This window comes from Daktulosphaira vitifoliae, unplaced genomic scaffold, assembly GCF_025091365.1.
Source record: "Daktulosphaira vitifoliae isolate Bord-2020 unplaced genomic scaffold, ASM2509136v1 Scaffold_2, whole genome shotgun sequence".
NCBI lineage: Eukaryota > Metazoa > Arthropoda > Insecta > Hemiptera > Phylloxeridae > Daktulosphaira > Daktulosphaira vitifoliae.
In genome coordinates, this window is record NW_026099573.1 from 10,144,427 (window position 1) to 10,160,945 (window position 16,519).

General features: G+C 26.3%; 2 protein-coding genes and 1 long non-coding RNA gene across 3 annotated transcripts; 2 read left to right on the forward strand and 1 right to left on the reverse strand.

Annotated features, from left to right (window-relative positions):
- Positions 1–2,974: 2,974 nt before the first annotated feature.
- LOC126898685 (uncharacterized) lies at positions 2,975–4,127 on the reverse strand. Its single transcript, XM_050672970.1, has 3 exons — positions 3,958–4,127; positions 3,625–3,787; positions 2,975–3,400 (listed from the first exon to the last, which is right to left on the reverse strand). The coding sequence occupies exons 1-3, from the start codon at positions 3,961–3,963 to the stop codon at positions 3,276–3,278; spliced, it is 294 nt and encodes a 97-aa protein (XP_050528927.1). The 5' UTR covers positions 3,964–4,127; the 3' UTR covers positions 2,975–3,275.
- LOC126898686 (uncharacterized) lies at positions 4,038–5,066 on the forward strand. The gene is made up of 2 exons (XR_007702341.1): positions 4,038–4,143; positions 4,960–5,066. It is a non-coding gene; the product is annotated as an uncharacterized LOC126898686 (long non-coding RNA).
- A 2,599-nt stretch (positions 5,067–7,665) lies between these two features.
- LOC126898680 (protein Red) lies at positions 7,666–12,226 on the forward strand. The gene is made up of 3 exons (XM_050672964.1): positions 7,666–8,380; positions 8,949–9,390; positions 11,693–12,226. The coding sequence occupies exons 1-3, from the start codon at positions 7,755–7,757 to the stop codon at positions 12,128–12,130; spliced, it is 1,506 nt and encodes a 501-aa protein (XP_050528921.1). The 5' UTR covers positions 7,666–7,754; the 3' UTR covers positions 12,131–12,226.
- The last annotated feature ends 4,293 nt before the right edge of the window (positions 12,227–16,519 follow it).

Consider the following 16,519-nt stretch of genomic DNA (forward strand, 5'->3'; position numbering starts at 1 on the left):
AATAAATGTTAATTGTTAATCACTCTCAAAAAGTGAATGTGCTGTCTGTATTTTTTTATAATAAATTCTCACAATAATGGTAACGTGACACCATCACACTTCAATGTTAGTAAGAATTGTCTATATATCCAGGGAATAATGTTTATGATATGATAACATTTTTGAAATGAAGATTAAAATCTATAAATTTAGGCATATACTTATTTAAATTTTTTTAAATAGTTTATAACTATTTAATTTTAATTTGTGATTGAATGATTTAATCAAAAGAAGAATTAAACAAATTAATAATAATTAATAGATAAATTGGTTTAACTTATTTAAAAATTGTGAATTTTGTTTAAATTCAGCAATAAATTATTAATACTTTTAAATAATTATTTTCTAACTAGATTTATTTGTATAACACTCATAACTATTTAGTTTATATTATCGAATGATTTTATCAGAAGAAGAATCTAATACAATAATTAATAGATAAATAAGTTTAACTTTACTCCAGAAATAGTGAAATTTGTGTAAAAATAATCAGTAATAAACATAATACTTTTATTTAATTATTTTCTAAGATTACATTTATTTGTTAATATTTTTTAACTTATATGAAAATAATTAAAATAATAAATAAAAATAATTAGAAAATGTATTTTTATACATTTTTTATCATTATTTTAGAACATCTTGTTTTGTATAATTTTTTTAATTATCACTAGATTACCCTAAAGATTTTTTCTAAATCAAATAATAAAATATAAAACTATTTTTAACACCATAATAATTTGTATGTTCATATTTATACAAAGGAACTAACTCCAGAGACTACTATGTATCATTTAAACATACACCAAAAGGTTGAGTTTATTAACTATATAGAAAGGAACAGATCTAATTGACAAAACCTATAACATTTGATACCATTAATATATTTTTTTAAATAATTTATGTAGTCTTAAACTATGTTGAAATTATATTTTGGAGTATGTTATAATATACACCAGAAAGAGCTGTACCCACCTACACTAAATAATGAATCCATGTATTAAAATGCTTGTAACTCAATAATTAACTATTCTAAAATTTTTATAGGTCCATTAATTACTTTTCTAAGAAAAATTCTAAAAACTAGTTACTTCTAAAGTTTAAAAAACTATGATAAAAAAAAATGTTTCATTATTTAAATTATATAAAAAATATGAGTTTACAAATACATAAATTATTAAAAAAAAAAAATTTAACTTATGATTTTAAAATTGTGACTGGTATTAATAAAATTATTTTTAATATTTTTTACAAAATTAATAATTTTACTGATGATGAATGTATTTTATGTGCTGATGAGATGGCTTTAAAATCTAATTAATATTATAGGTTACAAAAAGGTGGTATTATTGGATTTCATGAAACTAACAAAATTAAAACTTATTCTGTTGTGAAATTTTATTTTATTCTAATGATAAGAGGCATTAATTTTAATTGGAAGCAGCCAATAGGTTATTACATAATGTCAAGCAGTTGTACCGAATTTAGACTACAAGATATTATTTTTACAACAATTCAAAAACTTTTTCAATTTGGATTAAACGTCAAAGCTTTTTTTACAGATATTGGCTCTAATTTTATTAGTTTTAATAATACACTTAATTTAATTCTGGCCTGTCCTTTTTTTTGTTGATGAAAAAAAATATATTTATATTCAAATTTACTAAAATCTACAAGAAATATGTTTTGTTGTATCATTTTTCATATAATAATAATTTAATAGGAAAAAAATCATTTAATTTCTTTTTATGAACAAGATTCTAAGTGTAATTTAAAAATGGCCTCTAAATTAACTCATACTCATATTTTTCTGGCCCATTTGAAAAAATGAAATTTTTGGCAGCTCAAGTATTCAGCAAAAGTGTTGCAGCTGGAATGGAGACATATCTAGCCACCAAAAATTACATTCTTTTTCAATTCTTCTAAACAACCGTCTTCAAAAATTTTAAATTAACTTTTGAACAAGATAATCATTTAATATTAATGTTTAATTTTTTTTCTAAGTAAAAAGTAATTAATATAAGTGGTTATGATGTTACAAATCATATGAAATTTATTAAAGGTTGGTTAGTCTCCATATCTGGTTTGGTTTTACTAGAAGGATTTAAAATTGACCAAATCAACAGTTCAACAATAAACTTACGTGTTTTACACTGGAAAAAATAACCAAGATTGTCTTGAAAACTTATTTTGTACTTTTTGACAGCAAAATGGAAACAATATAAATTCAACACCGTATCAGTTTAAAAAAAAATAATTTTACTTAATTACTTTCAACATTCAAAAAATGCTAATTATGTTTGTAATTTAGATTAAATATTGACTCAAATTCCAATTCAATCCAGTTTATATGTTAACAAAAATTATTCAAATAATTCTCCTTTTCAATTCAAGAAACCACCAGCCTTTTTTATTGGGCTAGTTGATTATAGAGATTTTAAAATTCCAGATCAAAATTCATTCATTTATATTTGCAGTTATATTATGAAATATTGTTAAATTCAACATTCTTGTGAAATATGTACTGAATTTGCTATAAGTCAAAATAAATTAGATACCCACACAGCAATTTAATGTTAAAGTAATATTGTTATAAAATTAATTTTATAATAATAACATTAGTTTAATTTTAAGAGGTTATTAATTTTGATTACAGAAACATTATAACAATATTACCCTATAGTTATTTGGCCACCGAAATAATGTTGTATCAATGAACAAATAAAAATATTGCATCAATAATGTTATTATTTAACATTTAAAAAATAATATTGGTGTTAAGTTATTATTATATTTCCCTCAAATTGCTGTAATATTATATGGTCATATAACATTTTTGCAATATTGTAGTATTATTATAATAGGATACCAATTTGAAAAAAAAAACTTTTTTTAATAAGCAATATAAAATTATATTTATGTATTTATATAAAATAATCATTAAACTGTATTAGTTTTAAAACAACCTCATAATAATGCGGTACAGCATATTTATAAATTTAAAAACATAATAATTGGTTTTAAATGGCTAAAATTAATAATCTTAACATATTCATTAAGAAAGCAACATTAAAATAATTGATTTTAAACAATTCAAATTAAAATCTTAACACATTCATAATTAAAAAAAAAAAATTTTAATTGGTTTAAATTATTAAAAATGAAACATAATTCTTTATTTTATAATGTAAATAATTCAAGAACGGAATATAAAACTACTTAAAATTTTTTTAGTATTATTTGGCTGATCTTTTTTCACGATTTATTATTTGGAAACTTGCATGAGCTAACCACACACTAATTTCACAGTCAATTTCTTTTTCAGGAACCATTTCATACTTGACATTAGTCCTTATTATATCTGAAAAGTCATTGATTTATAGATAGATGTGTTAAACTTGAATAATTACAAAACAATTAAATAATTTTTTATTTATTTTTATAAAATTATATAAAAAAAAAAATGTTTATTTTCCTCTCTTTAGTTTAGTTTAACTTTAAGACTACTTTTTAGTTGCATTGCTCTTTTTATAATAGGCTTTAAAACAAAGCTTTTAATAACATGTTTATCAGTTGTATTAATACCTTTTATCAAATGATATGATAGTAAATCAGCAAATCTTTGTTTCTTTTTAAAACCATAAGTTGAGAATTGAACTAATACTGAATCATGAAACATTTTTGTCATAATACGCCTCACTGATTCTCCAAGACTTTTGGCAGTTGTGAGCAACAATAATTTTCTTATCTAGAAAAACAAAAATTGTATTTTTTTTAATATATGATATATTTAATTAAAAAAAAAAAGCATAATAGGGATTTTGTAAAATGGAGTTAAGGCATTTTTAGATTTTTATAATAATATCTCATTTTATAAATCAAATATATTGATTGATATCTAACAGTGATTAAACTAACTTTCATGAAAACATTTTTGGTTTTAATGCTCAATAGGACAGCAGCACCTAGAAATCAAGATTTTGTAGTTTTTTTTTCATCAAAGAGTACATTGTATTAGCTTTAATTTGATTTAAAGAAGTAGGTTTATAAAAGTCTAGTTTTTTGGAACATTATCAAACACTGAAAAGATTAACATTTGTTATGGTAATTTTGTACCCTCTCAATACTTTGATTAATGATAGGATTTTTTTTAAAAAGCTATACATTATAAGATGCTTGATGATTTATAAATTAATAAATATTTCATTAATAATAAATAAAAGAAACCAATAAATATATAAATATCATAATTAATTTGGAATAAATCTGCTTTTTGGTTCATTAAATATCAGAATTATCCTGTATTTTACAATAACTGAATATTGCTTTTGTAAATTCATGAGAATTTTTTTTAACACTATTATAAATAACAGTTTGTTAATTTAAGTAAAATCAATTAGATAATTTTTTTCGTTGTGTAATAATAATATTAACTATTATACAACAATTAATATAAAATGGAACTATGAATTATAATTCATTTTTATTATATTGTTTTAAAGTTTATGAAAACTAAGAAAAATTGTTATTTGCAAATTTACTAATGCCTCATAAAGATTTTTATAATTACTTATATAAATTAGAAACCATTTTTATAGAAAGTTTTCTTATTTTATCTGTTGAAAAAGGATTTGGTAATAAACTTAAATTACAAATACTTAATATTATCTATGAACATCAATGTACTAAGTTTGACAATATAATATAATGTCTTTTTAAATTTTGTATTTGTTTCAGGATTTATTCTACAGTAAAATTTCTAAATAGAAATTTAGTATCTGAAAAAAAAGAATAATAAATTAGAAATTATTCAGTATTTATAAATTAATTTTTTTTTTCATTAACGCATACATTTTTTAAATTCATAATTAACTTTTAATTTTTTATATTATTAAATTTAAAACTAAACTATTTTTCTAGGTATATGGAATGGTTTTTACATTGAGGACTATGTTGTTGGAAAATTCAGTAAAACTGTATCATACTAATAGTGTACATAATTTTTTATATTTTGTATTGTTTTATTTTTTTTACCAATATATATTTTTTATTAATCATGAAATTATTAAAAAAATATATATTTTTATAAATAAAACATGAATTTAAGTAAACAAAATTTGTTCGAATATTATAAAATACCTTATTTGAACTTTAAAAATTTCCTATCGAGAATGAATAAATAATGTATAATATACTTGATTGATATAAATTCACTTCAATTTACTTAATTGTAAACAAATAACAGCAAGTACATCCAGAAAAGTTAAAATTTAATTTAGATTGTACATCATAATGACAATCCAAGTGTACTTACCAAACATTACAACTTCATATATTATACATAACANTACTTACCAAACATTACAGCTTCATATATTATACATAACACTAATTAAAGGTTGAAAAAAAATAATAGCAATAAACTTTACATAAAACTTTCATACAAATTAAACACAAAATTTATAATGATAGATAATGTTTAAAAAGACATTTTTATTAAGACAAATCGTTATTTAAAAAAAGTAAATACCCGAACAGTTATAATTAATTAGATAAGTGAACAATCTGTTTTCACCAGCTGTGCAAAAGAGTGGTAGTATTGACGAGGATTTAAGACACAGAATTAAGTGCGGAAGGTTGAAGTAGAGAAAAGCGCCTGGCGTCTTTATAGCTGATGTAGGAGATCGTGTCAAGTGGAAGTTTGGGATAAGGGTGGCAGATCCCAAGTAGTTGGGATTAAGGTGAGGAAGAAGAAGAACAATCTGTTTTCATATAGTCTGTGGCTATACCCATAATAACAGCAAAATTTAGAGACAATGATTCTTTATCAGAAAATATAATCTATTCTAAAAAGATAATTAAGAAAAGAGATAAATAAAAAAGTAATTTATTTCTTCATTGGAACCTTTATTTGGTGATGATTTATAAGATAAGTTATCTAAAATGAATTTTATGTAATATACTTTCCTTAATATTATTTGAATGACAAAATCTGAAAATCTGTGTTATATTTAAATAATTAATTAAAATGAATATTTTTTTCTATTTTTAAAATTGTGTATTCTAGGTTTCAGGAATTTGGCACTTCAATTTTTTTATTTACTTATCTTATTTAGAGAAAATATATTTTTGGTGGGAGGGGGGTGGCATAAGATGTGTGATAATTAATTTTATAATTATCTGTAATAAAATTTATTAAAATTAAAAAAACTGTTTATGTTTTATAATACATTGGATATACCTATCTTTTGGTATATTTTTTTGTAAACTGACACTTAACCTGCCCACAGAGGGGGATTTAAAATGACAACTTTTTCACAAAAAATTAACTTTTTCAACCTAACTTTTGAAAGAGTTCCAGAAAGTCTGACACTTTTATATATATCTTAAATTAAAGCTTCTGTAATATACTTTAATAATAAAAAAAAAAATTTCTGACTTTATTTTGTCTTCACTTTGAAAATGGCTACCAAATGATATTTTTGTATGAAAATTATCGATTTTCTATTTTTAACTTTATAATGCAATAACTTTTTGAAAAATGTATGGATCAATACAATTTTTTATGAGAAATAATATTTATATCCCTTTTTCATTCGACATACTTTATCTTAATCAGGATATTAATAAGGAAATAGTAGATCATGTAGCTTTTGTAATAATCTACCAAATTTTTAATATTAAACACCATCTACGGATTTGCATCGAAGCGTTTTATATGATAGTGATTTTAATCACTGTCAGATATAATTATACTTGACCCAACTATGTCACGTCACCACTGTGCTGCGACCCCCCCGTGATGGGTTTTTTAGATATTAATTTATGAAAATCGCGAACATATTTAGAATACAAAACAAAATAGAAAATATATTGAATTAAAAAAGATTGGTAATCATTATTATTATTTGAAGTTACTTAAATTACTTCTTAGCTAGTTCAGAATTTTGTTTATTATGTAAATTATAGAATTTTATGTATTAAAAAATATCATAACACTATACTTTTAGGTGGGACATAATATGGCTAATCCTTTAATTCGATAGCATAATTGTCTACCACATAAGTGATAAATGTTTAATTTCAAAATTTTATAGGAATGGTATTTTAATCAAAACAATTTTTCCCCTAGAATTTTTAAAAGTGGGTTCTTAAGTGTCTAAATGTCTATACCTTTTTTAATACATAATTAGAATATAAATTGATAGAAAATTTAAAATAATATACAAAAATAAATTATGGCTAAAAATCTTAATAACAAAATTAATCTTGAATAATGTGACGGTTATGCTGTTGAATATTTCATACATTATTATATTATATAGTGGTAGTGAAGGTAACGATGGCGTCAGCAAGTGTTTTTCTTGCAAAAGGTCGAAATTTTAAAACGCTCGCGAGTGAGTGACAAAAATTTTTGGTTCTATGCTAAAAATTTTGCGGGTGTCTAGTACTGAGTAGTTCTGTTAAAAAAATTTTGTTTACAAATTTGAGCACTGTAAGTAATTTTCTTGAAAAAGCGTTTTTATTCTTGTTGCATTATTTATAAGATAGTGGAGGTAAAGGTAGATATGTGGAGGTAAATCGACTTAATAATCAACGCGATATCACAACTCATGATAGTTAATAATCACAATTTTATCATTATTTAATAGTTATCTTGATGAATTTTGGCTTAATGTAAAGTTAGTAGCTGTGACTATACTTAAAAATTCAAAATGGACAAACAGGATGGTAGTCAAACCCAGCGGCTGACAAATGCTGATTTTCGACGTTTGCTTATGACCCCCAGGGTATCGCAACCCTCGAGTACCCCTGCAGTCGCTAACCCAGATGGAAGTTCCACAAAAACACCATCGGGTGCTAAATTCGAATCAACCGGTTCCAATGATAAAGCGGAACTCAGGAGAAAAAAAAAGATTTTCTATGCCAAACTTAAGAAACAAGAGGAAAATAAAATGGCTGAATTGGCGGAGAAGTATCGAGACAGAGCAAAAGAAAGAAGAGTGGGTTCCAATCCAGATTACCAGTCACAGGATCCGGTAGCTGTAGCCAGTGGTTATAGGGCAGTGGCACCCGATATAAAATCTGGCATGGACGCTGCTGAAAGAAGGCGTCAAATGATTCAAGAGTCTAAATTCTTGGGTGGTGATATGGAACATACTCACTTGGTAAAAGGTTTGGATTATGCACTGCTCCAAAAAGTTAAGAGTGAAATAGTAGCTAAAGAAAACGAACAAGAGACTGAAATGGAACAATTAGTATCTAATAAACCATCTAAGGAGAAACCAAAAGAAGAAGATGAAATGCAATTTAAAACACGATTAGGAAGAAATGTATACAGGTATAAATTATAATGTTATTGATTTAAGAAAAATATTTAAGACTGAATAATCTCTCGCCATGCATGTAGGTTATTAACAGGGTCAAACTTATGGGTGACAGGGGTAAACTTACATCAGTAAGTAAAATAAATTTTTCATTAGTCAATCTTGGTTACTCATTAAAATAATTATTTTGCAACCCATACATTTAATTTACTATTATTGATGTATCTTATAAGTTATGGAAAAATCATTTAAAATGTTTTATTATGTTAAAGCCTTATATTTAATATAAATAATTTTAACTTTATAATGAAGACTTTATAAACATTTCTCATAATATAATAATAAATATATATATATTTTATTTAGGAAATATTAAGAATTGACATGCTTCAGATACAAATGTTGGGTGAGGTATTTTTTAGGGTTACATAATAGAGTAGAATAAACTAGATAACATTTATAAAATATTTCAATATAGTACAATACAAACTTATAAATATACAAAAATCTGTTACCTCAAATTTTGGCTGATAATTATAAATTAACATATAGAAATAATTATATAGTTATGTATATTTATAGAGTTGCTTTATGTGAAAATGAGTTACGACGCAATCCTTTATTTGCACCTGGTCGTATGGCATATATAATTGATTTATCAGAAGATATAACTGACACAGATATACCTACAACACTGATCCGTAGTAAATCTGATGTACCCAGTATGGATGATAGACCAACATTGACCACTAATGACATAGTTATTAACAAATTAGCACAGATACTCTCATACTTACGTACAGGACCTAAACACTTGAAAAAATCTAAACGGCGAGACAAACAAGCTTTTGATGATAATATTTATCCAGAATTACCTGATTATGAACCAGCTCAAAGAAATCACCATCAAAAACGATCAGAAGAATCTTCTAACACTAAAAAACAGTCTAGTTATTTTAATAGTTCCAAAGATGAAGAAAAAGAAATTGAAAGAGAAAACCATAAAAGAAATGAGATGGGTTGGGTAAGTTTTATAGTTATAGTAAAAGAAAAAATCATATTGGTTTTATTCTGCTGTGCGTTTTTTGTGAAAAATTCTCTTTCAATTTTGTAATAAAGTGAAATGTCCAAAAAATTGATAGTTGTTATAAAATATTCAATGTCGATATTTTAAGTTTATACATAATAGTTAAATAACTTTTGAAAACTGGACAAATGAATGCAGAATTTTTATTATGATAATACTTCAACCTTATCAAAAATATATTTGTTGAAAAATCAATCATTAATCAAGGTTGGGACTTAGTTTTCGTTGTTAAAGATGGTGGCAAAACATGCCTATGCGTTTAGAATTATAGATTCATTGTGTGCATCTTCCACAGAATTAGATTAATTTTGGTTTCTTCACATTAGTGTCTCCACCATAGTATTTATGTCATTATTTATATATCTAACACAATTGGATTATTTTTGTTCATGATATGACAAAAAATCACTAATAAATCTAGTTGAAGCTAAGACCTACATAATTTTTGTTTATTGTAATATATGATTTTAAAAGAAAAAACGTTCTAGTAATTTAACATTTTAACTCAAAAATCATGTAATTTTTGGTAAATATGAAACATTTCTTTCAAATACATATTCAAAAGATTTACCACAGTAATTTTAATCACTGTCACATATCAATTAAAACTAATCTGTGTTTTGAGAGTATCTTGACTCCACTATGCTCAATCCTGACTGTACTTAACATTCTTTTAATTTAATTTTGATTGTTTTCTTAATAATTTTTTGTGTTATCAAACATTCCAAGTTTTTAATGAAGTTCAAAATAATTTTGTTTACTATTAAATGTTAAAAAATATTTTTAAGAAATTTTGAAATAATTTTTGTAAAATTTTATTGTGGCTATGATAAAACTTGGATTAAAAAAAAAAATATTTTGATAATTTAAAAATTCTTCCTTGGTGTGGTATGAGGTTTATTGATTGGGCCCAAATTATCCATTAATTTTATTTTTAAAGAAAAAAATATATACATGGTACATGACAAATTATACCACTGGTATATTTGGTTGATATAATGCTTCGTTATTACTATTTTTCAGTATATACAAAGTAATTATTTTGACACTATCCACCCCATTTATCTGTTATAAAATATGTTTAATGTTCATCTCTTATACCTGATAAGGGTGTTAACTTAAGCTGATACATGTATCTAATAAAAGCTAAAAAAAATTAAAAATTAATTATTTTAAGAGAAATTGATTGGCATGTGTTAAAAGAATATTTTTTGTTATCTGATGTTTTAAATAGACTATCTGTGTAATTGATTATTTGATTAATCGATTAAATAGATTATTTTATTACTATTGAATTGATTTTAATACTATAAAAATAGTTTGTCAATATAAGATCAGCATAACATATTAATAATAAAATATTTTTATTTTTTTAAACTGAATTATTTAGTTTTCGTAGAACTGATTGATACAACAATAGAACTCTTAAGGTACAACTTTAGTTAAAGTGCCTCCAATTTTACATAATTTAAAAAAATTGGTGGGATAAAGCCCCTGTATGCCGAAACCAGCTCGAGTGCTGACATCAGGTCTAACAGCTCGCCATGCTGATTGTTGTCAGCCGATTCCCACACCGAGGAGTGGGTGTTAAAATCCTAGACCACGAGTCCTACGTGTATTTAATAAAAGCCAAAAAAAAATTACAAAATAATTATTATTTTAAGAGAAATCGTTTGGCAATCGATAAAAAATTATTTTGTATATCTGGTGTTTTTAAATAGACTATCAGTGTATTTGATCATTCAATTAATCGGGTATATAGATTATATAGGTTAAGGTCAAGATCAGTTTGTCGATATAAGTTTTATAAAATTTTATAAATTAACAATCAACTTTAATGTATTGGTGTCAGTTTTTTTGACAATACAATCTTTGAACTGATATAATAAAATAATCATGTAGTTTGATTAAATTATCAGATACTACTATAGGATGTATCTTATAGACACTATAAGACTCTTTACAGATATACAATATACCTATATTTTTCATACATTACTATAAGTAATATTTAATTATATGATTAAATAAAATTATTGTATTAATTATTCCACATCAGATCAAATATTGGATTGTGAAAAAACAATACTAATATATAAAGTATTAGTTTGAATATCAGCTCACTATTGGTATTGATCTCTTCCACTCTATATATATATATGTATATTATATATATATTTTTTCCATTTATATTTTATGTTTTTGTTGGTTGATAAATTAAATATTTTTAAATATTTAGGAAACTCTCAGCAAAGCAACATTTCAACGTAAAAACCAGACTGGTTTATTGTCTCGTTTAGCTGCAGAACCAACAGGTTATGCAGAATGCTATCCTGGCTTGGATGAAATGCATGATGCTATAGAAGATTCTGACGATGAGGCTGATTATACAAAAATGGATCTTGGTAATAAAAAAGGCCCTGTTGGTAGATGGGACTTTGATACTGCTGAAGAGTATGGTACTTATATGAGCAATAAGGAAGTATTACCAAAAGCTGCGTTCCAGTATGGTGTAAAAATGACTGATGGTAGAAGAACCCGAAAGCACAATAAAGAAAAAAATGAAAAAGCAGAGCTCGACCGTGAATGGAACAAAATACAAAACATAATACAAAAAAGGAAAGTACCCACAGCCGGTAAAGAAGAAGGATCTTCTTTTAAAGTCCCCAAGTATTAAATAAATGTATCATTCATTTTTTGAAACATTTTGATTAGTTTATAATAATTTTACAACTGTAGTTCTCACAAATAAAAATAAATGTTTTTATTTTCATTGATGTTTTTTATGAAGTATTAAATACTCAAATATTCATCCAGAGAGGTATATTTTATTAAAGGAAATTTGTTAAACATTAAGTAAAATTTTTACCATTTTACTAATAAACAACATAATAAACATAATTTTTGTTCTTTGATTAAATTGTAACTTTAACAATGACTGTCTGAATTTTATTTTTTTGAAAATATTTTTCATTTACCAATGTATTTTTTCTAATTTTCCAAAAATTCTACATTAAATTAAAGCTAATAGNTTACCAATGTATTTTTTCTAATTTTCCAAAAATTCTACATTAAATTAAAGCTAATAGAATGTATAATATAATAATAAAAATAGATAACTTTTAGTAAAAGTATCCAATTTTGTCATATTTTGCATAGTAACACAATATATTATATTCCATTACTATGTAATGTTATATATTAATATATTATAATTTTAGCACCCTCAAGATTTTGACATAATATGCACCTATAGTTTTAAAATAAAAAAGCGAGTAGAGAAATTCATTTTTTTTAACTATATGAACATTTAAGGAAATTTTTATTAACACAATTACAGTTAATAAATCTTTTGTATATTTATTTTAAAATTATTTTTAATTAAGTAAACGTTTCTTTAATTCATATAAAAAATATTTAAGTGTTAATTTTTTGGAAATTTGATTTTTTTTTTTTGATAAAGAACTTAATAAATTAAAAATCATTTTATTAATATTTGTTTTTTATCAAGTTTTATTTTATGATTTGTCATAATAAAGATTATGTATTTGGATCTTTATAAATTAAATTAGTTTTTTATTGTGTCATCGTTGTTAATAATTGAACATTGTAGTCTTCTTTGATTTCTAAGTCGATTGACTAATTAAATATTATTAACTTACTGCTAAATTTAACAAGTTAAGATTGTATTTATTGAGTTCAATCATTTTTTTTGAACTAGTTACTTAAATTTGTTATTACACGTCATAGGTTTGCAACTAAATATTAGTCAAGAGTAATCCAGGTGTAGTAAAGATTATTTTATGTGTAATCTTCAAGAAAATTTAATTAAATTCTATAAAATAGGTACTATTTATTGCTAAATAAATGGGTGGAATCTTATACGCTCATTAAATTTCTCCAAGTAAAAATCAGTTCAACATCAAAAAGAAATTTTTGAATGATAAAACGTTCAAAAATTAGGTTTTTTGTTTATAATTATATCTTTAGGATATAAAATTTCTGTCACAATTAACAATAATAAAATACATTTATATAAAAAATAAATAAATATTGCACAAAAATAATACAAATAATAATTAAACAACAATACGAATATTATAGTTAAGAAAACAAAATTTGTTGTATAAAAATAAGTCAAATTTACTACATTACGATAATTGTTCAAACTTGAATATAAAATTCAAAACATTTTAAAAATACAGTGACGATTATTGTAATCAAATGAGATTGCTTAAAATTTATGCAAAATTAAATCAAGCGAAAATAATTTTTTTATAGGATAATGAATAATTATTCAAATATTATTCTTACTAACATATTTTTATCAATTAAATTAAATTGAAAGGAATTCTATCGCAAAAAGAATATTTGCATGTTTTATACTTAACTCCAATACATACATTTCAAACAAAGGCGACGGTTCTCGTTTAGTTTAATGGTGGTGTTACATAGCCATTTGTTTCCACCTCATCTCCACTGTCCGATTCGAACGTATCAAAGGCTTCCAGGTTCGCTTTGGCGTCGTAGAATTCTTCAATTGGTATTTGATTTTTGCCACCTCCAGATGGCCACTGACTTTTTTTTTCGTTGTCGCCGTCATCCGAGTCGTCGCTATCGTTCTCTTCGTCTTCGTCGTCAGCCGCTTCTTCATTAACCGATTCATCATGGTCTACCGTTAAACCTTCTTGATTATCACTATCGATACAATCGTCATCAGCATTTTCTTTTTCGTCCTCATCCGAAGAAGTAAGCAGATCGATTACTTCATCAGATTGTTCATCCGTCGATTGGTCGGCATCTTCTTCGTCTGTACACTCTTCGTCCAAATTTTCCGGAGTGTCGTCCCGGTTTTCAGACGCAGTTAGGTCAATGCTCGCTGATTTGTTTTGTTTCGTAGATTCGTCTTTATTATGTTCCACAGAATCGACCAGTACTGTTTCAACTTGTTTAACAGACGTTTTATGCTCGCCAATTTCAGTTTGTTGAAACTCTCGATTCTGACGTATTCTTACGCTGTTATTGCCGTCACAGGTTTTACTTTGGCCACTGTTGTTGGCTTTACTATCTTCACTGTCGTCGGAAAGTTCTATTATAACTTGTGGTTCTCTGGTGACTGCATTAATTCTGGCTACGTCTGACGCCGTCGCGGAACGTTGAAGCTGCCGTATTCGGTCGACGGTTGACGGTAAGTATGTTTCCTGGGTTTCAAAAAGGTTGTCGACTTTTTTCTGGTCTACATTAAGTTTGGAATTAGAAGAGAACTGGCGAGTCGCCTCAGTAGCGCTTTGATAACGGTTTCCATACTGCATCTTTGGCAGATTAAGTTCAGGACGTTCGACTGATGGACAAGGGAACAAGTTCGTACGAACATTAACGCCAGAGAGTGGATTAGAACGGGCATTAAAAACTGGTCTGACGTTCGAATTAACCGGAGACGTATCTAAACGGCATGGTTTGCCAAAAATGCGTGGTGACTCAAGGGTTTGGAGATCCCCGAATGAACTATTTGATTTGAAAGTTTGGTGGTGGGCATATCCGTAAGATTTGACAGGGGTACGCGGACGAGGTCCCGCGTACGTGAGCTGCCGGGGGTCGTTCAGTGGTACGGCAGGTTGGATTGGATTTATACAAGTTGCGTAGACGGGCTTCGGGCGGAGCGGTTGTGGACGTCCAAATCCATGACCGTCGGACTTTTCTGTCGGTGGATTCAGACCAAACTCTACTGATTGATTGTGCTCAGATCGTTGACTCTGTTTAAGGACCAAACGTTCGGGTAGGTCCATACTCAAGTCTTCTAGTTGATTGACATGTGGTGTTTCGAAAGAATTGCATTGTAGTTTTTCGAATTGATTGACAAACGGTTTTTTGAAAACTTTGTCAAACGGTTCGAGTTTATTTTCCACGGACGACTCCGGTAATTGTTTGTTTATATCGCTGCTAAATTCTTCAATAGGGGTGCATCCGTTTGACTTAATATCATCAAGATCGGTCTCATCCATTGGTTCTATCTTGGGTATCAATAAAGGCATAGGTATTTTCTTCTTGCCCCGACCGTTGGCTTGTGAACCACTGTCGATTCGGCGACGCTTGGTCGCTGGCCGTTTTGTGGCCATGGTGGAGCTTTTCCACATACCCGGGGGACTGTAGACGCGGCGCAGGTTGTAACGCCCACCTCCATCGCTCCTACACCAATTGAGCGATTCATCCAACTGCTCTTCGAGTTTAATTCTCTTGGCGGTCGGATTTGAGGAAGAGGACCAGGACTTGCGCGCTGTCTTTTTCGTTTCGGGTTTGGGCATTTAAAATAGATTACGTTAAATATTTGAAAAATAAAAATTAGATAATTACCAAACGTGAGAGGACTAATGTTGGATGTCTTCAATAGTTTTATGTTTTTAATTGTTGATGATTTTATAAGACTTGACGGCGATTGTATGGTTCGTTTGCGAAGCAACACTCTAACGACAAAAAACGCTATCGCGTTGAAAAAATATTATTTATAAAAATGTATTTGAAACAAAAACTAAAACAAATATTCGACTGAAAGCGTTACGTGTTTAGAAATCTGTACTGAAATCGCCGGTCGTTTATACGAATACGTTCAATTGCCATAGATATTAGTTTTTTTGATAGTTTAAGTTTTATCAAATAATTTCGATAACGTTGCGCTTTGATCAACGGTGTTTTATTAACCGCGTCGATCATTGAAACTTTTAATCAAACGTTTTGTGTAATATTTATTGTAATTTCAAGATATTGATTATGACACACAAAAAGATCGAAATAAAAATCTAAAAAAATTTAAAAATGTGCTATTAAAATTAGACGTGAATTTTTTTCATTTTAATCTAAGTTTTAATTTTATGGATGTGCCCTCTGTTGGTAGAAATCAAAACTATGACACAGAATCTAAAATTATCCTATTGCTAAAAAATTGACTATGATATCAAACTATGTTTTCATTAATATTCGTATAATTTTAATATTGAAAGAGTTTTGCATAAAAACGTTGAATTTACATTTTTTAATAAAAAGTTCAAATCAAATGCAACTATAATTTCAT